This window comes from Microcaecilia unicolor, chromosome 2 (genome assembly GCF_901765095.1).
Source record: "Microcaecilia unicolor chromosome 2, aMicUni1.1, whole genome shotgun sequence".
Lineage (NCBI taxonomy): Eukaryota > Metazoa > Chordata > Amphibia > Gymnophiona > Siphonopidae > Microcaecilia > Microcaecilia unicolor.
In genome coordinates, this window is record NC_044032.1 from 446,951,839 (window position 1) to 446,975,821 (window position 23,983).

At 46.3% G+C, this 23,983-nt stretch overlaps 1 protein-coding gene across 5 annotated transcripts in view; it reads left to right on the forward strand.

Moving 5' to 3' along the window:
* The window catches only part of RTKN (rhotekin), a 244,889-nt gene extending 223,606 nt beyond the window's left edge, over positions 1 to 21,283 (forward strand). For 4 of the 5 annotated variants that reach the window (XM_030190903.1, XM_030190904.1, XM_030190905.1 and 1 more), the window contains 5 exons: positions 1,580 to 1,686; positions 11,775 to 11,906; positions 14,229 to 14,394; positions 15,822 to 15,926; positions 18,818 to 21,283. In XM_030190903.1, coding sequence (XP_030046763.1) covers positions 1,580 to 1,686; positions 11,775 to 11,906; positions 14,229 to 14,394; positions 15,822 to 15,926; positions 18,818 to 19,359 — 1,052 coding nt within the window. In that variant the 3' untranslated portion in view covers positions 19,360 to 21,283. Of the gene's footprint in view, positions 1 to 1,579; positions 1,687 to 11,774; positions 11,907 to 14,228; positions 14,395 to 15,821; positions 15,927 to 16,897; positions 17,004 to 18,817 lie in introns of all 5 variants that reach the window. The other variant, XM_030190907.1, reaches the window with a different exon arrangement.
* The last annotated feature ends 2,700 nt before the right edge of the window (positions 21,284 to 23,983 follow it).

Sequence of the window (23,983 nt, forward strand, 5' to 3'; positions counted from 1 at the left end):
AAGTGAGCTTCCACTGGAGAAGAACAGTCTGGGGAATGCAGTGAAGAATCAGTCAAGGTTCAGAACACTTATGGAAAACTGGAGAAGGGCATTTATTGTTCCTCTTCATTAAGAGCCACAATACGGAGGAGGTTAGTAACATCAGAAAATATTACTTTAAAGAGGGTGTTGTAACAACCTATTGGAAAGAATAGAGACAATAACAATGGCAGGGTTTAAGAGAGTACAGGATGCACAGAGAGGGTCCCTAGCCACAAAGAAGTGAAGGGAATCTTGAGAGTAAGTGGAGTCTACAGCAAATAACAGAAACCCATTTGGGCAGACTATAAGGGCCCTGTGGTCCTATTCTATGAGTGAGTTTAACCAATGATGAAGTGCAAGCAGAATACAAAGTTAATGCCACTTCTTGCAGTCTGTTCATTTTAGAGAAGTCTCATCATATGACACTTGATCATGGAGTACATGGAGGTTGGTGAGCACCTAGAACTAATTTGGAAAGCTGCTGGTGAATGAAACAAAAAGCAGACTCTTTGTAGAAGCAGTAGGATAGACAGGAGGAGCAAAATAGAAAATCTAGTTACAAATGGGCATAAGAATCTCAGACCTTGAGGAGAGGTAGAAGCTTGATGGAAATCATGCTGCCACACATTTATTAGGTAATTAAGGAACAGAGAATAACAGGCTAAATCTTTAGATTATAGTCTACATTATTGAGTGTCAGACCCGCTGAGAAAGGACTTTACTGTCTGTTGTAAATATATACCCTGGATTAATTTGAGTTGTGAAAAAGCCATGGTAAAGCATCTACATAGTAGATTAACATACCTGAGCAAAAAATCTATACTAAGTACAAGTTGAGTGTAACTTTATTGCCTAGGTGACGTTGTACAAGCGGTCTATATATGAGCTGAGAAAGTTACTGCCCACTAGCCCATGGTGAAGTATCCTGACAGATTAACATCAAGAGACTGAAGTCTGTACTGTAATGAGTCAGATGAGTGAAAAGCTGTATTCAGCTGGATGACTTATTAAAGTCCATAAGGTATAGTCTGTACTATGGGGAGTTAGACAAGTTGGCATTAGCTGGAAGCTGGCAGGATGGCACAGTAAAACTCATAGACTGTATTCTGTACTGTGGCAGGTCAGACTAGCTGAGACAATGCACTTTGGATGAAGTTGTGCAAGGGGACTGCATGTTAGCAGTGAAAGCTACTGACTAGAAGCCCATGGTGAAGCATCCACCCAGTTTTGTAAATAAAGCATGTAAAAGTATACGAGTGTCCTGCCTCGTATGGGAAAGGGGAGACATTGCTGGGTTACTGACTCGGAAGGCCAACCTGGAGATACCAGCCTGTGACACCAGCCAAAGTGAAGACATATCCCAGGAATGCTTACAGCACCTCTTGTTTGGCTGGATAAATTTTGTGTAGGCAACAAAATTTATATGGTGAGAGGAGAAAAGTTTCAGCTATTGGGGTATGTCCATTAACTCCAAAATTTAACTGTGAGAACTTTTTGAATATGGAGCTCTAACTGTCTTAACACCTAACCATGTTGTGTTCCTTTCTCTCTCTCCCAGAGGAGTGCTCCTTCTGGTTGCCCCTGTACGGTAGTATGTGCTCGCGACTGGTGGCTCAACCACTCTGCATGTGTGAGCAAATGATGGCAGGCTTCCTGAAGATGCAGGTAAGTCACACCCAACTTTTGAGAGCACATTCTTCTTTTATGGCTCTGGAAAAGGATGGTGCTGGGATATTAGAAATAGGGGGGGGGGGGTCAATTTTCAGCCGCCTGCAGTTATTCCTGGGTATTCAGTGCCGAGCCATAACCGGGCTGCGGCATTGAATATCCAGTTTATGTGGAGCCGGCTCACACATGGGCGGTTAAGTCAGTATTCAGAATTTAAATGGCCATGGGTTGCCACATAAAGATAGGACTGTGTTTTATGCACTCTCATTTATGTGGTTACCCTGGCCATTTAAGCACTGAATATCGGCCCTTAACTGACCAAGTGCTGACTCTGCCTCTGGAATGCCCCCAAAATAGCCAATTTTCACCTAGGCGCTAACCGCTAGTTTTCAGGGTCAATAACCGATTAAGCGCCACTGAAAATTAGCAGATATTCCCAAACAATGATTTAACCAGTCAGCGGCCATTTATGGCTGGTTAAATGATTTTGAATATCGATGAGAATACGTTTGTAGTGTTTGAAGCAGCACCTTTTTTTCCCAGGGTCGGCTCGCCAACCCGCCCTCATCTTCCCAACAGCCCTGCTTTCTGTTCCAGCCACCCTGCGTTTAAATCTTTTATTTTTGTACCTGAAGTCGGAGCACCGCCGTCGGCGTTAGTGAAAGCAGCAGGCTCGCCTCCTCCATCCAGCCTTCCCTTCCCTCTCAGTGTCCCACCCTTGGAAACTACATCAGGGGAAGGCAGGACACTGAAAGGGAAGAAGGGAAGGGAAGGGTAGAAACTGATTTTCCCTTCTGCAAAGGGCACTTTGCGTGGAGCATCCTTTACAGAATACTTCCTTAGTGCAGATCTCGCGCCTAATTTTGGCCTTGGCACTTATACCAGCTGAAACCTGGTGCACAACTAATGGCAGTTGGGCGTGTAAATGACCCTATTCAACAACATCGCATTAAATTTCTGGGAATGCCCCTGACCCACCCATGCCCCTTTCATGGCCACACCTCCTTTTGAGTTGCACACTACAAAACTTTAAGTGTGCATTTTACAGAAAAAAGGGCTGGGCAGATGCACAAGTAAACCCAAATGACTACCAATTAACACTTATTATTGATATTTGTATGTGAATCTGGGATCTGTGCCAAATTTGGTCAACCTCTATAGAATCCAGGGGTAAGAAGGTAATTGTATAACAGGTTGCCTAGCAAAGACGCTGGTTATAATGTCTATTTTAAGCCTATTCTATAAAGAAAGTAGACACATACCTTCAGATTATATATATGGCACCCAAATTTGGTTGCACTGCCGAGATGTATTCGCAAATTAATTGGCTAATGAGCTATTAACCATCAATAACTGGGTGCCAACAACCAATTACTGTAAATTGGCACATTAAAATTTGCACATGCATCTACTTATTCTATACAGCAGGGCGTTTTGACTCCCATAGCGCATATCCCAAAAGGGGTGTGGCCATGGGAGGGGCTATGGGCACGTCCAGGGCTTTCCGAAAAGTTATGCATGTAGTTATAGAATATTGGGTAAGGGCGCTTAACTTGGGCCCCAACATTTACACAAGGTTTCAGCAGGCATGTTTGGAGTCCAAGGTTAGGCACGGGAATCGGTGCTACATGATAGTCTATAAAGGGCATGCGCCGAATAGCATTTAGTGACAATTTTTTTTTTTCAGTGCCCGTTTTTGAGCACTATTTATAGAATTCTCCCCATAGTGGCCAAAAATAGCACTTGCCTTCTAGTTGGTGTAATCGCCCACACCTAATTATGTACTAGAAGGTGTATAAATTATAGTATTGTTAATATACTGCATTGTTTCTAATAAACGCCCAGACTATTATTAGAAACTGTGCTTTTTTTGGAGTCTAGGATGGGCTATTAATGGAGACATCATTTCTCTCCTCCACCCCTCCTCCTCCCCACGATGACCATTTCTCTCTTCCATTCCTTTTTCCTGAGATGACCATTTCTCGGCTCCACTCCTCCTCCCCGTGATCACTATTTCTCTCCTCCACCCCTCCTCCCCGCGATGACCATTTCGCTCCTCCACCTCTTCTCCCCACGGTAGCCACTATTTCTGTCTTCCACCCTGCTCCCTGCAATAACTGGCATTGCTCTACTCCCCACCCTCAGCCACCATGTGCGTGCATGCTTGGGGCCTTGAGCATGTGCAATTGCTCAAGGTGCAGCACCATAACCCTGAAACGAAGTAAGAATAGAGATTGTCATTGTGTGGAGGGTGAAGAGAGGGGGGTGAGGGATTATTGAGGGAATCTTGATTTGGTTTCAAGACCAAATTTTCTGGGGGGGTTTGGGTCCTGGACGTGAGTATTAGAGGTGGTCATTTATTAGAAGCAATACAGTAAGTATAATTGTGTGGTTCTCTCAAGTTACCTTGGAACAAAACACTCCTTTATTCATATGTGAATGATACTTTTGTATTAATACCCACTTGCCCAGATTTGGACCAGACTTAGAAAATCATGACTTGTACCAACAAAATAAAACATTGGTCTTTGACACATTTATTCAGTGCTTTTTTTGTAGAAAAAAAGGTGCCGGCACTCATTGTGGGCGGAGTCACCACATATGACTCTACCCCTATTATAGCCACACCCATGTTGGCCACACCCCTTATACCAGCCATAGCGCATATAAACAGACATCATTGAAAATATTATACTAGTATAGGAGAAAAAAATAATGTGATTTTTTTTTCATTATAAATAATTTCTGTACGCTGTTACAGCTCCAGTATACCCAGTGCAAAATAAGACAGCAGATGTAAATTCTCAAATTGGACATATTCCAGACACTAAAATGAAAATAAAAGGATTTTTTCTACCTTTGTTGTCTGGTGACTTTGTTTTTCTGATCATGCTGGCTCAGTATCCGATTATGCTGCTATCTGTCCTCTTAACTCCGTTTCCAGGGCTTCCTTTCCATTTATTTATTTACTTTCCGCCTTTCTTCTTCATTTCTTGCCCTACATAGGTAAGTAAAAGCTGGGTCCTCCGCAGACTTTCCAGTGGATCCAGCTTCTGCCTATTTTCCTTTTCCCTCTCTTCTGCCTATTTTCCTTTTGCCCTCTCTTCCTTTTCCCTCACCTCATCTCCTTCCTCATTCTTCCCTCGCCTCCACCCATGTCCAGCATTAATTCTCTCTCCTCCATCCACCCATGTCTAGCAGCCCTTCTCTCCCCTGCCCTCCCCTCCATCCACCCATGTCCAGCAACCGTCCTCTCTCCCCTGCCCTCCCCTCCATCCACCCATGTCCAGCAACCGTCCTCTCTCCCCTGCCCTCCCCTCCATCCACCCATGTCCAGCAACCCTCCTCTGCCCCCTGCCCTCCCCTCTATCCACCCATGTCCAGCAAGCAACTCTCGCCCCTGCCCTCCCCTCCATCCACCCATGTCCAGCAACCCTCCTCTGCCCCCTGCCCTCTCCTCCATCCACCCATGTCAGCATTTCTTCTCTCTCCCTGCCCTCCCCTCCATCCACCCATGTCCAGCAACCCTCCTCTGCCCTCCCCTCTATCCACCCATGTCCAGCAAGCAACCCTCCTCTCCCCCCTGCCCTCTCCTCCATCCACCCATGTCCATCATTTCTTCTCTCTCCCTACCCTCCCCTCCATCCACCCATGTCCAGCAACCGTCCTCTCTCCCCTGCCCTCCCCTCCCCTCCATCCACCCATGTCCAGCAACCCTCCTCTGCCCCCTGCCCTCTCCTCCATCCACCCATGTCCAGCAAGCAACCCTCCTCTGCCCCTGCCCTCCCCTCCATCCACCCATGTCCAGCAACCCTCCTCTGCCCCTGCCCTCTCCTCCATCCACCCATGTCCAGCATTTCTTCTCTCTCCCTGCCCTCCCCTCCATCCACCCATGTCCAGCAACCCTCCTCTGCCCTCCCCTCCATCCACCCATGTCCAGAAAGCAACCCTCCTCTCCCCCCCCTGCCCTCTCCTCCATCCACCCATGTCCAGCAACCCTCCTCTCCCCCCCTGCCCTCCCCTCCATCCACCCATGTCCAGCATTTCTTCTCTCTCTCTCCCTTCCCTCTCCTCCATCCACCCATGTCCAGCAACCCTCCTCTGCCCTCCCTTCCATCCACCCATGTCCAGCATTTCTTCTCTCTCCCCCTACCCTTCCCTCCATCCACCCATGTCCAGCAACCCTCCTCTCCCCCCTGCCCTCCCCTCCATCCACCCATGTCCAGCATTTCTTCTCTCTCTCTCCCTTCCCTCTCCTCCATCCACCCATGTCCAGCATTTCTTCTCTCTCTCTCCCTTCCCTCTCCTCCATCCACCCATGTCCAGCATTTCTTCTCTCTCTCTCCCTTCCCTCTCCTCCATCCACCCATGTCCAGCAACCCTCCTCTGCCCTCCCTTCCATCCACCCATGTCCAGCAACCCTCCTCTGCCCTCCCTTCCATCCACCCATGTCCAGCAACCCTCCTCTCCCCCCTGCCCTCTCCTCCATCCACCCATGTCCTTCATTTCTTCTCTCTCCCTACCCTTCCCTCCATCCACCCATGGCCAGCAACCCTCCTCTAATGGCAGTTGGGCGTGTAAATGACCCTATTCAACAACATCGCATTAAATTTCTGGGAATGCCCTGACCCACCCATGCCCCTTTCATGGCCACACCTCCTTTTGAGTTGCACACTACAAAACTTTAAGTGTGCATTTTACAGAAAAAAGGGCTGGGCAGATGCACAAGTAAACCCAAATGACTACCAATTAACACTTATTATTGATATTTGTATGTGAATCTGGGATCTGTGCCAAATTTGGTCAACCTCTATAGAATCCAGGGGTAAGAAGGTAATTGTATAACAGGTTGCCTAGCAAAGACGCTGGTTATAATGTCTATTTTAAGCCTATTCTATAAAGAAAGTAGACACATACCTTCAGATTATATATATGGCACCCAAATTTGGTTGCACTGCCGAGATGTATTCGCAAATTAATTGGCTAATGAGCTATTAACCATCAATAACTGGGTGCCAACAACCAATTACTGTAAATTGGCACATTAAAATTTGCACATGCATCTACTTATTCTATACAGCAGGGCGTTTTGACTCCCATAGCGCATATCCCAAAAGGGGTGTGGCCATGGGAGGGGCATGGGCACGTCCAGGGCTTTCCGAAAAGTTATGCATGTAGTTATAGAATATTGGGTAAGGGCGCTTAACTTGGGCCCCAACATTTACACAAGGTTTCAGCAGGCATGTTTGGAGTCCAAGGTTAGGCACGGGAATCGGTGCTACATGATAGTCTATAAAGGGCATGCGCCGAATAGCATTTAGTGACAATTTTTTTTTTTCAGTGCCCGTTTTTGAGCACTATTTATAGAATTCTCCCCATAGTGGCCAAAAATAGCACTTGCCTTCTAGTTGGTGTAATCGCCCACACCTAATTATGTACTAGAAGGTGTATAAATTATAGTATTGTTAATATACTGCATTGTTTCTAATAAACGCCCAGACTATTATTAGAAACTGTGCTTTTTTTGGAGTCTAGGATGGGCTATTAATGGAGACATCATTTCTCTCCTCCACCCCTCCTCCTCCCCACGATGACCATTTCTCTCTTCCATTCCTTTTTCCTGAGATGACCATTTCTCGGCTCCACTCCTCCTCCCCGTGATCACTATTTCTCTCCTCCACCCCTCCTCCCCGCGATGACCATTTCGCTCCTCCACCTCTTCTCCCCACGGTAGCCACTATTTCTGTCTTCCACCCTGCTCCCTGCAATAACTGGCATTGCTCTACTCCCCACCCTCAGCCACCATGTGCGTGCATGCTTGGGGCCTTGAGCATGTGCAATTGCTCAAGGTGCAGCACCATAACCCTGAAACGAAGTAAGAATAGAGATTGTCATTGTGTGGAGGGTGAAGAGAGGGGGGTGAGGGATTATTGAGGGAATCTTGATTTGGTTTCAAGACCAAATTTTCTGGGGGGGTTTGGGTCCTGGACGTGAGTATTAGAGGTGGTCATTTATTAGAAGCAATACAGTAAGTATAATTGTGTGGTTCTCTCAAGTTACCTTGGAACAAAACACTCCTTTATTCATATGTGAATGATACTTTTGTATTAATACCCACTTGCCCAGATTTGGACCAGACTTAGAAAATCATGACTTGTACCAACAAAATAAAACATTGGTCTTTGACACATTTATTCAGTGCTTTTTTTGTAGAAAAAAAGGTGCCGGCACTCATTGTGGGCGGAGTCACCACATATGACTCTACCCCTATTATAGCCACACCCATGTTGGCCACACCCCTTATACCAGCCATAGCGCATATAAACAGACATCATTGAAAATATTATACTAGTATAGGAGAAAAAAATAATGTGATTTTTTTTTTCATTATAAATAATTTCTGTACGCTGTTACAGCTCCAGTATACCCAGTGCAAAATAAGACAGCAGATGTAAATTCTCAAATTGGACATATTCCAGACACTAAAATGAAAATAAAAGGATTTTTTCTACCTTTGTTGTCTGGTGACTTTGTTTTTCTGATCATGCTGGCTCAGTATCCGATTATGCTGCTATCTGTCCTCTTAACTCCGTTTCCAGGGCTTCCTTTCCATTTATTTATTTACTTTCCGCCTTTCTTCTTCATTTCTTGCCCTACATAGGTAAGTAAAAGCTGGGTCCTCCGCAGACTTTCCAGTGGATCCAGCTTCTGCCTATTTTCCTTTTCCCTCTCTTCTGCCTATTTTCCTTTTGCCCTCTCTTCCTTTTCCCTCACCTCATCTCCTTCCTCATTCTTCCCTCGCCTCCACCCATGTCCAGCATTAATTCTCTCTCCTCCATCCACCCATGTCTAGCAGCCCTTCTCTCCCCTGCCCTCCCCTCCATCCACCCATGTCCAGCAACCGTCCTCTCTCCCCTGCCCTCCCCTCCATCCACCCATGTCCAGCAACCGTCCTCTCTCCCCTGCCCTCCCCTCCATCCACCCATGTCCAGCAACCCTCCTCTGCCCCCTGCCCTCCCCTCTATCCACCCATGTCCAGCAAGCAACTCTCGCCCCTGCCCTCCCCTCCATCCACCCATGTCCAGCAACCCTCCTCTGCCCCCTGCCCTCTCCTCCATCCACCCATGTCAGCATTTCTTCTCTCTCCCTGCCCTCCCCTCCATCCACCCATGTCCAGCAACCCTCCTCTGCCCTCCCCTCTATCCACCCATGTCCAGCAAGCAACCCTCCTCTCCCCCTCTGCCCTCTCCTCCATCCACCCATGTCCATCATTTCTTCTCTCTCCCTACCCTCCCCTCCATCCACCCATGTCCAGCAACCGTCCTCTCTCCCCTGCCCTCCCCTCCCCTCCATCCACCCATGTCCAGCAACCCTCCTCTGCCCCCTGCCCTCTCCTCCATCCACCCATGTCCAGCAAGCAACCCTCCTCTGCCCCTGCCCTCCCCTCCATCCACCCATGTCCAGCAACCCTCCTCTGCCCCCTGCCCTCTCCTCCATCCACCCATGTCCAGCATTTCTTCTCTCTCCCTGCCCTCCCCTCCATCCACCCATGTCCAGCAACCCTCCTCTGCCCTCCCCTCCATCCACCCATGTCCAGAAAGCAACCCTCCTCTCCCCCTGCCCTCTCCTCCATCCACCCATGTCCAGCAACCCTCCTCTCCCCCCTGCCCTCCCCTCCATCCACCCATGTCCAGCATTTCTTCTCTCTCTCTCCCTTCCCTCTCCTCCATCCACCCATGTCCAGCAACCCTCCTCTGCCCTCCCTTCCATCCACCCATGTCCAGCATTTCTTCTCTCTCCCCCTACCCTTCCCTCCATCCACCCATGTCCAGCAACCCTCCTCTCCCCCCTGCCCTCCCCTCCATCCACCCATGTCCAGCATTTCTTCTCTCTCTCTCCCTTCCCTCTCCTCCATCCACCCATGTCCAGCATTTCTTCTCTCTCTCTCCCTTCCCTCTCCTCCATCCACCCATGTCCAGCAACCCTCCTCTGCCCTCCCTTCCATCCACCCATGTCCAGCAACCCTCCTCTGCCCTCCCTTCCATCCACCCATGTCCAGCAACCCTCCTCTCCCCCTGCCCTCTCCTCCATCCACCCATGTCCTTCATTTCTTCTCTCTCCCTACCCTTCCCTCCATCCACCCATGGCCAGCAACCCTCCTCTGCCCCCTGCCCTCCCCTCCATCCACCCATGTCCAGCAACCCTCCTCTCCCCCCTGCCTCCCCTCCATCCACCCATGTCCAGCAAGCAACCCTCCTCTGCCCCCTGCCCTCTCCTCCATCCACCCATGTCCAGCATTTCTTCTCTCTCCCTGCCCTCCCCTCCATCCACCCATGTCCAGCAACCCTCCTCTCCCCCCTGCCCTCTCCTCCATCCACCCATGTCCAGCAACCATCCTCTCCCCCCTGCCCTCTCCGCCATCCACCCATGTCCAGCATTTCTTCTCTCTCTCTCTCCCTTCCCTCTCCTCCATCCACCCATGTCCAGCAACCCTCCTCTCCCCCCTGCCCTCCCCTCCATCCACCCATGTCCAGCAACCCTCCTCTGCCCTCCCCTCCATCCACCCATGTCCAGCATTTTTTCTCTCTCACTGCCCTCTCCCCCTTCCATCAATGTCCAGCAACCCTCCTCTCCCCCCTGCCCTCCCCTCCATCCATACCCATGTCCAGCAACCCTCCTCTGCCCTCCCCTCCATCCACCCATGTCCAGCATTTTTTCTCTCTCACTGTCCTCTCCCCCCTTCCATCCATGTCCAGCAACCCTCCTCTGCCCTCCCCTCCATCCACCCATGTCCAGCAAGCAACCCTCCTCTGCCCCCTGCCCTCCCTTCCATCCACCCATGTCCAGAAACCCTCCTGTCCTTTGCCCTCCCCTCCATCCACCCATGTCCAGCAACCCTCCTGTCCCCCCTGCCCTCCCCTCCATCCACCCATGTCCAGTGATCCTTCTGTCCCCCCTGTCATCCACCTATGTCCAGAAACCCCCTCCCCCTCCATCCACCCATGTCCAGCTAGCCTCCTGTCCCCCCTGCCCTCCCCTGCCATCCACCTATGTCCAGAAACCCCCCTCCCCTCCATCCACCCATGTCCAGCGACCCTCCTGTCCCCCCTGACCTCCCCTGCCATCCACCTATGTCCAGCAACCCCCCCGTTCCCCCTGTCCTCCACCCATGTCCAGCGACTCTCCTCCCTCCAGCCACCCATATCCATCTGAGCCCCCCTCCCGTCTGAGCCCCCCCTCCCCAACCCAGTCCCCACCTGCCTACCAGCTCCGTGCCGCCAGACGACCCTCTTCTGCCACCCGACCCGGCCGTCACCTGACCCACTTGTGGAAGTTACATCAGAGGGCGGGACACAGTGAGGGAAGGCCGGCCAACGAAACGATTTTTCTTCTTTTCTCTCAGATGCGAGGCACCGCCGCTTCGTAGATTTTTTTTAAATGCTGGGCCAGGTGCCGGCCGGGTCGGGTGGCAGAAGGGTTGTCTGGCGGCATGGAGTACGCGGAGGGACCCTGTAAGCTAGCTCGGGGGAGGGAGGGAGGAGAGCCGGCCCAGCACAACGTCGGACCTACAAAAAAGGTGCCGGTGGCTTCTTCTCTTTCAATAGAACTTCAGGTTAACAAAAGCTCTTCAGACTTAGTCCACATAGAACAATCCGTTCAATTTTTTTAGAAGACCATTTTGCTTTATTGATACAGAGCCTAATTTTGACAGAATTAGATTATTGTAACTCCTTTTATCCTGGGATATCAATTAAATTACAGGAAACAAATTTAGCTGCTTCAGAACACAGGTTACTAGAGTGATTTTTAAATGCTACGCCTTTGTTTCTGAAACTTCATTGGCTTCCGGTGCAGTCTCATTTAGAATTTAAATTAAATTCTTTATGGAGCAGCTCTAGCTTATTTACATCGATTGGTATTCCTTCCACCTAGCCAGAAAACGTTTCACTCAGCAATTGTTACTTTCTTCGTTTTCCCCCTATTAAGCATTTCCAGTTTTAAAAAGCAAAGTTTTTTTTATCTTTTCAGGCTACTCAAACTTGGATTAATTTGCCTTCTCTCTTTCTATCCCTGCACACCTGCAGCAACTGGTTGGGGAGCACCAGAACTGGGTGCGAATGTACTGTGTGCTGCAGGGCTCCAAACTCTTTTGTTACCGACGCTGTGAGGAGGCTGAGACCAAGGTGGAGCCAGCGTTCACCATTGCAATAAACAAGGTACTACAGCTCACATAGTTGCAATGTACACGTGTACCACTATATTACTCTGCTACTATTTATTGCCCACACCTTACCAGAACTTTGTAAGCCACATTGGGCCTACTATATGCGGGAAAATGTGGGATACAAAGGTAACAAATATAAATAAATAAATAAAATAAAAATGATTTTGTGGCAGAAACTGGTGGTTGGTTTCTCTTTGAGAATGTGCAGGTGTAATAATTATGTCCTAGTTTCTGGGTCTGTCAGAGGATTCACACCTCGGGGCTCTCACAGAATAGGTTCTCTCCAGGGGGTAGAGTGTTTTCTTCAAGGCTCTAGCATGGAGGTCCCTTCAGACAGTAGACAGATATGGGATGTTCCATCTCAGTTTACTGAAGACAAGTGCAAACCAAACACTGGGTTGAGATAGTCTTTTAGTCTTGAGGTTGTACAGCATTAATTAAAGTAGAAATCCAAAAATCCGGACTGCTCAGGGATTGGGTCAGTCTGGATTTTTGGATTTTCTGAATTCTCAGATTGCCGCACCCTGGCCTGCCTGCTTGCTGTACGAGACCCCCCCCCCCCCTCCATGACTACACCTCCCTCCTTCCTTCCTTCCTTCCTTTCTTCTCTTTTGCCCTCCCTCCCTGCACAGTCAGGCATTTTTTTCCCCACACCCAGCTCTGCCCGCTCGCTCTTACAGATCAGCAAAGTCCAGCACATCTAGAAATAACCCTTACTCACTTGTTCAGCACCCATCTTTTATCATTCCCACCTTAGTAATTCCCTTATCCCTTATTTGTCCTGTTTGTCTGTCCTGATTAGATTGTAATCTCTTTCGAGCAGGGACTGTCTCTTCATGTCCAGTGTACAGCGCTGTGTACGTCTAGTAGCACTGTAGAAATGATAAGTAGTAGTAGTAACCGACATTCACAGGGAGCTATCCAGTAAAAGAAAATGACATAACTTACTAAGACCCTCCTTCACTCACGTCAACAGCCTTAAAGGTAACAAACCATTACAATGTGGATTAAACTTCCACAACCGAGTGACAGCCCGAACTGGCTTAACCAATACGCTCCTGTGCAGATGAGACAATAAAACAGAGGATTTAGCATGCAGTACATAAAGATGATGTATGGGAGAACAGAAGGCAGTTTCCTTAACCAGAGGAGTGTATGCGTCCCCCTGGGAAATCCAATCACAGAGAGGTTGTGACATGCAGGCCATATTATACAATTTATCATCTGGAAGACCTAATACTTACGTACTTAGCCTCCCCTACACCAATTAAAGAGTCACCTCATTCTTATCCCATTATAAACCGCTACCTGTTGGATTACAGGCAATTCCAGCGTTCCTTCATTCTCCCCAAAACTACATGACACCCTTATTTCCCTTGTGTCTCACTTTAAATAACTGGATGTTTTCTTGATCAGGAACTTTCTTTTAACCAACACATCTTTGCTTTGGCTAAAACTTGTTTTTTTCTAAGTTCAGAATTCACTCCTTCTTAGATGAAGCCTCCCAGAAAACTTTGCCTCATGTTCTCCTGATGCCTGGTCTGGACTACTGCAGCATCATTTACTCTGGTCTTCCTCAATCTCGCCATCTCCAAATAATTTAGTACACTGCTTTCTCATGCTATCTGGGTTGACCGAATTTCACCTCTGTTCATTCACCATCACTAGCTACCCGTCTCAGCATCTGTTCAGTTCAAAATCCTTTTTCTTACTCATAAAGTTTTGCATTTGAACACACCTGCATACCTTTCCTCTCTCATTCATCCTTTCTACTCTTCCCAAGCCCTTCGTTCTTTAAATGACCAACATCTCCAAATTCATACCATCTGTCAGGTAGCACTATGAGTCTATGAGGAATAGAGCTTTTCTTTGTACGGCACCTTCGCTCTGATACAGTCTTCCCCAATCACTTAGACTCAAACTTTCATACCCGAAATTCAGATATTATTAAAAACCCATTTATTTGAAAAAACATCTGATTTTTAGGATAGCCCTAATGCATGTGCCTGAAATATATTTGCATAGATTGGAGGCAGTGCGTGAAAACATATCTGGTGCATATTCATTAGAAGTGTCCTGAAAACCCAGTTGGCTGGGGGAGTGGGGGGAGTCAAGGACTAGTTTGAGCACCACTGAGGTAAGTCAGAAGGTTACGTGAAGAATGTATAGCTTACATGTGACATATTCTGTCTTATGTAGCATGTTTGTTATTACAAACACCAGACTTTCAGACTGTGCAACCCTCCCAGAGGTTTTGTTTCTGACTGTATCCGCACAGTTTCACGTTAACTCTCTTTGCTCTTTGCTTCTTCAGGAAACTCGGATCCGAGCGACAGAGAAGGATCCCAAGAACAAGGTGCATAGTGTGTCCATCACAAACCGCTACGGAGGTGAGGAGGTGACGCACATGCTGCTGGCAGAGAGTCGAGCAGACCTGCAGCGCTGGATGGAAGCCTTCTGGCAGCACTTCTATGACATGAGTAAGTTGTAGGCTATGCCGGGGATGAAGAGGGTCTCAGAGCACTGTATCAGGCAGGGCATTTGGTGGTAGGGTTTGTCAAGAATGTCAGCAGTCTATGCCATCTTCTCTCTGTTCATTCTGTGCTGTTCCTTTGCATGTCATCGGGGGAGGGGGGTTCCCTTAGGCAATGAGTTGTTGCTCCAGAGTCTTCGGTTGAGGATCAACTTTTTAAGATTTATCACACCAGTCATGTTAACAATGATTTCTAGTCTGTCATCCTGTGTCGTAGATTGAACTGTGCACAGTGGGGTTTCTTGTCATAATCCATGTGGAAATCTGTACATGCTGACCTTTGAGATTACACCGAGTTTGGGAATCTCTGAATTACACAGTTCTACCTGCCTCCATAGCACTGCCTCAGCTGGCCCAAGGAGCAGGTATCCAGCAGAGGTCCCATTTCTGGGAGTGCCTTGAACTAACTGCCCAGAGAAAAGATCTGGAGTCTTCATCCAGCTTCTATAAGAGGAGCTGCACCCTCCTCAGTGCTGGTGCTGGAGGAAGTGCTTTTTAGGAGGCATCACACACTGCTAGCCCTGTCATGAAGCAGATTCATGATAAACACCACAGTGGATCAGTTATTCAAGGCAAACAGTAGTGCGTTTCAAGGTTTCCTTCACTAATTATTCTCTGGTGGCTTGTCATTTCTGTGACCATTGACAGAGTGCTGTAGCTGTGTCAGACCAGAGTCTAAGTTACATGTCACAATAGGGTGACATCAGAGCAGTAAGTACATACGTTAGCAGCAGTTTGTGCATCTGGAACAAAACAACAGACTTTGGGTGATTGCTAAGCATCTGGTTTATTTTCTACAAGCTTTGTCTCATGGGTGACCTGTACTTGCTAGGCTAAGCTTCACACCTTTATTCAGAGGATGCTCCACAGTTTTGATGTGTGAGGAAGATCTTTCAGCTGGAGGCAGGTTCAGGTGGGGCACCAGTTGCTGCCGTCTGTCTTCTCCTCCTCCAAGGACATTCAAAGTCCTGCTGGAGATTTTTGGGAATATTTTTGTTAAAAATCTCTTAACATTGCTGGGATATGTTAGATGGGTCTGTGAAGATTGCATTGTTCTACTCTTCTCTCTTTCTAATTGTCATTTTCTCTGTCAGACTGAAAAGTCTGATGCACTGAAAACATGTCTGGTGCAACATGTTGAAATAGAGTTCTCGAATAAGATGGTGGGGCTGTGGCGAGATGATGTCCACACTGATGTATGTGTCCTGGAGAGGTTCACAGGTGTCTAGCGCTCTAGAAATGTTAAATAGTAGTAGTAGTAGTAGTAGTATCTCAGATGAACTTCCATATATGTTGCTCTGTAGGTTTTCTTTGCTTTTTCTTTGTTTTCTCAGTCTTCTGTCTGACCTTTGCTGGGTTGCTTTCAATCTCCAGGTCAGTGGAAGCAATGCTGTGATGAGTTGATGAAGATCGAGACTCCATCGCCTCGGAAACCGCCAGCCATGCTCTCCAAACAGGGCTCCCTCTACCACGAGATGGGTAACTGTCTTCTTGCACTGCGCTGCTCAGAGTGTGCTGTGATGTGTCTGGAAAATAAGGCTTACTGTTTAACTCCACCCCAGTTACTATGGTAACACCCAGCAGATCACAACTGAGCACACAAATAGAATTGTAGAAAGGAGTGGGGTTAGGGGATTTGTAGTCTCAAAATTTTGAAGTGCTCCTGGAACAGAGGTGGGTGAGGAGAAGAGATTAGGTTTGCTGATCCTGTCAGAATTTTGTCAATCTACTCTTTCAAGTATACCTTTAGGGTTATATTTCTATGGTCAGAACAGGAGAGCTGCAGGAGCAGGGTAAAGTGACTTAGACCACCACGTGTGTGCTTAGTGATACATAATACATCCTATCATCATGCTGGTGGTAGGGAGTAAATGTATCCCAGATCCAAGACTGTCCTCTCGGGGTTTGGGGGTGATAGGTCTGGGGTGATAGTTCTCTATGGGAATTCAGTCCCCCCTCACTGGAGTTATAGATCCACGCAGAAATATGAGCCCAGTTTTTGTGAATGGGTGTGGGATCCTGTTTTCTGTTTGAATGTTGGTTCTCTGTGGAGATATACTCCTGTCTCCTTTCTGCTATTATATGCTGTTGTATGTGTTTCTTGAATAATTTTGTCTAATCCTGAGTGCATTTCCTTAACACCTTACTCTGATTTGTCTTTTCCTGTCTTTTTTTTCTTCTCTCATCTCTCTCCATCCTTTCTTTTGCCCTAACCATTCTTCAACCATTTTTGTTTCTCTTTCTTTTTCTCCCTTCTCTACTCTCTTCATCTTTGGTTCTTCTATTTTGTTTGTTTTCTCTTCATCTTCCTTTCTTTTTTTTTTCCTGACTTCTTCCTTCCATCTTTCACGATCTCTCTTTTGACAACCATCCCTGTCTCTTTTCTCTTTCCTTCTGTTTACTGTGCGACTTTCCCATATTTCACTTCCTTCTATCTTTCATGGCACCAGCTCTTCCTGGCTCCACTGTACCCTCTTCCTCCGAGGGTTTGCTGCTTCAGGATAATGCTGTCTCAGCTGAGATTCGGGCTCTGCTCTCCTCCTATTACAGTGACAGGTGATGTAAAGTATTTCAAAAGGAAGAGGGAAATTCTTTGGAGGCACAGGCCTGATAAAAGTCAGAGGATTATCTTTCTGTCGCTTGGGGAGGGAAGAAAATATTCCCTAGTGCTGAGAAGGTATGGGTACTTGTGTTCTGGGAGCCCTTTCCTTCTCCAGTGACTGGCAAGAAGGCATTGCACTTTTGGATGGTCCACAAAGCCTTGATTCTCCAGAGCAAAGTCATGGATTCAAAGGCCAATAAACGAATCAACAGAGGCAGAAGCTTGGCAGCTCTGTTCTGAAGCCCGTTCCCTATTAGTGAGTGCCAGTACAACACACAACATCAATTGTGCTACTCTCTGGCCCTCATGGGTAGTACATACATGCTCAAAGATTTGGGCAGGAGTGCCTCTAATAAGGCTGTATAGTGCTGGAAATTTCCAGCCTGCTAGCCTTGTCAGTCTGCCGCAGCAAACATGACAAAGAGGCTGGTAGCACTGATGAAATGGGCTCTTGTCTTTGAAAGCTCATACTTTAGTTAATTGGTTATTTTGTTGAATGCCACCAGCCTGTCTGTTATTTTTACCCACAGTATATGATATAGCAGTCTAAGGGAGAAGTGAATACAACTTTGAACTAGGAATGGGCCTTGGAACTGCGAGGAATATTCTGCCCAGCTTTCACACAGGACGAACTCTGAACATTAAAAAAATAGGTTATCCATTCAGCCACTTTATCTTTCTTATTATGCCAGTTTTCTTTAGCTGAGAGACAATGGAAAGCACTCTTTAAATTAATTTCATGTTTATTGCTGTGTTTTGTAAATCTAATCTTAGACCTCTTGGTTTAGTTGTCAGCTCAGCAGTGAGCAGATGGTGGCTATCCCAGATGCACTTCTGTCTTTCCTGATGTGCTCTGGCATGCATCACACACCACTGTTGTCCACTCAGCTATGTACATTTTGTAGAAGCATTGCTCTGCATTTGACCCTATCTGGAAAATCAGGTAATGGAGTCCTGAGATCCCCAGATGCTCAAATCCAGTTGATAGATTGTTCTCTTGGCTGCTGACTCCTGTAGGCAGTGTTAGAGGAGCGCTGGATGTAAGAAAGCTTACAGTTCTAAATTTCACAGTCCCTTCCAGTGGGGGTAAGAATAGAAAGCAGTACAGTAGCACTTACGCTCTCCAGGTGTATTACATGATCAGCTAGCCGTGACTGGCTGTTACCACATTTCTTAGCTGTGTGTGAGACATCAGACTTTGTCTCATGCTTTCTACCAGCTGAAAGTTGAGGTAAGATTGGTCTTGCTGTGCACACACCCAAGCGCAAATTACTATACATATAACATGGCATGTTTTAAGAGTGTATTGTATTGTATTTATTGCTCTTGTATCCCACATTTTCCCACCTGGTAGGTTTTACTTCCATATGTCGATCCAGCCCAGCAGTCTGTCTCAAACAAAGGTACAATTGGGTAGGACAGAGGCGGGCAAGCATGGTCCTTGAGGGCCACGATCCAGTTGGGTTTTCAAGATTTCCACAATGATTGTGCATGAGATCTATTTGCCCACAATGGAAGCAGTACATGCAAATCAATCTCATGCATATTCTTTGTCGAAATCTTGAAAATCCGACTAGGTTATGGCCCTTGAAGATCATAGTTGCCCACCCGTGGAATAGAGTGAGAGCTCCCTGGATGAGCATCATGTGGTGTTTTCTGTCCAATCACAGCACTCCGTTTTTGAGTGCCATTGTACAGAGATTTGCAGTGTTTGGTATCATTGAAGCGATGTGCTAGTTCTAATGTGTTTCCTTCTTTATGCCTTCAGCTATTGACACAATGGATGACATTGGCACAGTCACGGATATATTGGCCAGGAGAATGAAGGAATTTGAGTTGCAGAGAGGTCTGGAGCCTCCATCCTGGCTATCTTTCTTTGAGAATCCCACCAAGTCCAGTGCTTGCCAAACCTTTCTGACCTCGTCTAATGCTAGTATCACTTCGGACTGTGACAGTGCCTACAGTGCCAGTCCCTGCATGCATCGCTCCCGTCCAAGCAAAGCTTTGGCTCCTAATGGGACTGCCAAAGAGGGTGCCCCTGCTGGCCACCCGAGGGATCAGGCTTGGAGCCGCCCCCGCACTCTCTCACTGGATGCCAAGCTTACCTCCCTGAAGAAGCGTGCTTTAAGAGTTGAGGCTGCTGTCCCTAAACATACAGCTATCCTGCCCTGCAGCAGTTCCAGCAGCAGTGGCAGCACCACTCCAGATTCAGAGAGCATCTCTCTTGCACGATCGACAGCAGGGCGTCGGAGTCTCCGCAAAATCCGTGCCAAACTGGACCCAAGGAACTGGCTGCAGAGCCAGGTTTGAGGAAGTTGAATGCAGGGCAAAGGAAGGATTGCAAGTTTGTGCAAGACTGGAGGGGAAGATAAATGGGGGGGGTCTGTGCAGTGCCAACTGACAGGAAAGAACTAGAACTGGGGGGAGGGGACACTTAACTTTTCTGTGAGAATTCCTTTGAAAAAGACTGAGGGGAAGGGTGTAGTGAGGCTATGTGTACTCTCCTCATGCCAAATGTTTGCACTGTAATAACACTACACTGTAGAGCATGCAGTAACAGATTACTGTAAATGTGCCTGCAGCAGTAAGTCTCCCAGAAAGTGACTGTTTCCAGATCTCATTACAAGGTCATGTGATTGACCCTAGCTTTCTTTCCAGATTTACATATTAAGTGTGGGGACGTTGAGTGCAGTGCGCACAGATGACAAAATTGTTCAAAATCATTTTCGATAGGTTCAGCCAGGAACACACTATATAGTTTTAACAGGGTGAGCCATGTTAGTCTGGTGTACCAAAACCGACAGAGGCAGGTGGCACCTTATAGACTAACCAATTAATTGAGGCATCAGCTTTGACTTTGTCAGTTTTGTTTGTTTTTAAGCTGCCACTTGAAAATACTGTGCAATTTGTAGTCCTGTGGGCTTATTTAATTGAAAAAGGTAGGGCTATGAATCCTAGCATGCTTAGAATGAAAAAGTTTTGCTTTTTGATACTTTGAATAATAAGAAGGCCTAATCTGTAGTGTCTCCATAGCTAGCAGTTAAACAGGGAAGGCGACAGGACTGTGAAGTTATTTTTGCTATCTAAGCTGGTGATTCAAATTGGTGAATCTATAATTGTAGTTTGGAATATGATAATGACATATTTTTGTGGGGGGTTATATTTTATATTCCAGGGTGATAGCCCGAAGTTTAAGTGGCACCCTGCTGTGCAGCCTTAGCTCCAAGAGAGCCCAATTGGTGGAGACATGTCTTGAAATCTTGACCTCTGCCATGTGCCAAAGAAAAAGAAACTACAAACCTTCAAAGGGGAAGGGGGGGGGGGGAGTGAGAGAACAGAATGCTACTGAATTTCCCCCAGCTATGCCAACACTCATCACAGCCAGGAAAGAACCACAGTTTCAAGGATATAACGTTGCTAGGTCCCCAGAGGCTGTAGTCCTGACATGGATAGGGGATCAATGTAATCTGACTGGCTTTATTGTGTCATAAGTGCATTTAGTACAACACCATCTGATCTTCTGAATGTGTGTGTTTAACAGTTGCAGGGCTGGATTTAATATTTTGGCACCCACAGGCAAAGCCAGATCCCAAAGAGCTTGGGGGAAGTGGGAGGGAAGAGAGATGTTCAGAGATCCTAAAAATTGGAGACCTAAGAGAGGAGCAGAGGAGGGCCATCCATAGTGCCAAAGAGGCTGCCTTTAAGCAGCATATGACTTTGAAGTAAGCGGGAGAAGGCTCCTTTTTGGCCTGGGTATTTGGCACCTAAAAAATTAGCACAACACAAGAAGAATTCCAAATAAAAGAAGTCCACAAGATAATTTCCAACAGATTGTGACCTCTGATGCAGACTGCTTTGGCAAAATGTGGCCACGTCAGGTTATCCTATCAATAAATTAGTGGACTTTTTAAATTAAACTTCTTGTATGGTACTAATTTTTTAGTTTCCTCTTTGGTTCTTTAGCACCCCTCTTGGGTATTTGGCACCTTCAAAATCTAGCACCCTAGACTGTTTCCCATGTCTGAATCCAGGTCTGCATGGTTGGGGCTTGTTAAAGGAAGCCTTTAAAGATTCTCTTGTTGAAACATATAAGGCTTATTTTCAAAGCACTTAGACTTACAAAGTTCCATAGGTTACTAAGAAATTTTGTAAATCTAAGTGTTTTGAAAATACGCCTCTATGTATCTGTCTAATAACTTTTACAATAATATAAAAAATCTGATTTATTAAGGTGTAGATGTTGTCATTTTGTTCATCTTGTTTCCTCTTAGGAGCTTTCTCTTCTCCTTCGTAATCCATTCCTATTCAGAACTGTCCACCGAGACCTGCACCCTACCAGGATCAGTATATTGTACTCACTACTGCATGTGGTTTGCTACCCTGTTTTGTTCTTATTTTTTTGCAGATTATATTAAGACCTGCGGTAGATGAGCAAAAAAAAACGAGAAGAAGCCAAAAGTTTGGCAAAGAGATTTGATTGTAAATAAGTATAAAACCATGCACCTGGGGTGCAGAAACCCAATGAATTGGCATACTGTAGGGTGTATGCACTGAAAAGGAATGAGATCTCCAGGTTATCTGATATAACTATCTCATGGCTGTCAAACAGCGTGACAAAATACTGACCCAAGTCAGAGGAATTCTCAGGTACACAGTGAGAGGAGATAACCAGGAGGGGAAAAAAAGCAGGTTGGGGCCTGTGTGTAGATTGATGGAGATTTGTCTGGAGACCAGTGTCAGTACAGACCTCCAGAAAGATATAAGCTGTGGTATCTGTACAGAGGAGGGCTATCAAAACAGTGCAGAGCCCAAAGCATAACTGCTTTGTGCTGAGGCCTAAGGGACCTAAACTTGCATAATACAGAGGAGAGAGAGGGAAGGTGATGGAGACATTTAGATATTGAAAGGTATAATGTACAAATGACAAGCAGTTTTCAGTAGAAAAGAGGTTCTAGCATGCAGGACCTTGGTATGAGGCTGGAGGAAGTCTATTTTAGATGCAATTCATGTAAATATTTCTTCCCAGAAATGGTGATGGATGTCAAGATAGGGGCTCCTCAGGGCAGTTCCTGGTCGCCACCCACTAATGCTGGCCCTGCTCACAGTGTTTCTTGAAACAGTATGGGACAAATGCTGGTGAGCAAGAATAATATGTTGGTTGCCAATAGGAAACAGAAATAGACTAAATGCACCTTGAGGTCTTGTGCTGTCATATTCTGTGTTTGTACAATTTAATGACAGGGAAAATCAGATTGACAAGTGCCTTGTTTTTAACTGAGCACTGGAGGCATACAGAGATAAAATGTCTTGGATGAGGATAGTCAGTGAATCAGTGGCACAGGGGAGTGCGACTCCATATAAACTTTGTTCAGTGCACTAACCAGTAGACTTCTTCTATCACAGGGCTCTCATAAGCATTCCGGATTTCAGACTCTCCACAATGAATATGCATAAGATAAAATTGCTTGGCTGTAAGGTCCTCAGGACAGGTTTGGGAAGCCCTGTGCTATTACTGCTATGCCAGATATTCCTGCACACCAACTTGGGTGGTTACTAAAAAGCAGCAAGGACCAAGGGTTACATAACTATCTGGACCGTTGTTTTTTTTTTTTTTTTTGGGGGGGGGGGGGGGGGAGTACTTGGCATTTCTCCCCTCTTTGTTTCTCATCCACTGCTGCAGTACAGCATGCCAGGAATTGCAGTGACAAAAGACCAAGACACAGTTCCCAAACAGCAGTCATTCATTGCCTCCTGTTAAGTGACAGTTTGACAGTTAGGTGGTGCTGCTTCAGCAGTGGTTAGAGCTCCCTCATTCCTCAGTTAATTAATCTCCATGTTACTGGCCAGCCTATGGACTTGATACCGAATCATCTCGAGATTTCCATATGACAACCTGTTCCATGGCTGCTAGAGTTGCTTCATATTATGCATATTAGCAACTATTCCAAAATTATTTGCAGTGCCAGTAATTGAAAGCAGACAAAAATGAATGCATTAGAACTGACTTACCTTTTTACTTTTATCACATGGTATCCATCAAATGGAGCAGTTCTGAGATTACTCTGTCTGATTGCTCGTGAAACTGCTTGTTCAGGGTTTTATTTTCATTTCACCTTCTGCATCTCAGATAGAAGTGACGTTACATCACTAACAATAAAGCATTGTTGTGCCATACTGAATGGTTCCAGAATGTTTGAAACTCTTGGATTCTGATTGGGCAGCCCGGTCACCAAAGTGTGGTGCATTGCTGTTACAGCATCACACTCTCCTCCACAGCCTTCATCTGTTGAGCATTTGATAATGAGTAAGCCAGTTTTATTCCTCCAAATATATTTACCTAATTTCTCCTCCATCTAATTGTAAAAAATATGCTTTAATTGAAAAAAAAAAAGGTTATCACTACTTACAAAAATTAACGACAAATCTTTCTCCCCCTAAACAGTAAAAAAATGTCATGTAATAATTACATCGTTGTGCATTTATGAAAACAAAATGCATGAAATTATCAGCTCTATTCTTGCTTATTCTATTTTAATAGTGCTAAGAAATCAGTAATGGATGGATTTCATGAGGTATCTGGGCAGTAGAGGAATTTTGTAAGTGCAGCAAAAGGACATCAAGCATCTAATGTGTTAAAACAGCAAAGACCAAAATCAGACTACATTACAGTTCTAAGGGTGGTTTTTTGTTTTTTTTAATTTCTCCATCGACAAACAGAGGAGATAGAGACACCCTATGAGGTGACATCCTTTAGGAGGCTTCTACATGCAGCTCTCTCCTAACTCTGAAAACCACTGACAGGCTGTCTGAGCATACACAGGTGTCCTAAACCTGACAGCGCCCCCCCCCCCCCAAGTATTTTTCCACTAGCCCTAACAGATGGGACTCTCCATTATCATATAAAGAAAAGAAGACAAAAGGAAGACATTATAGA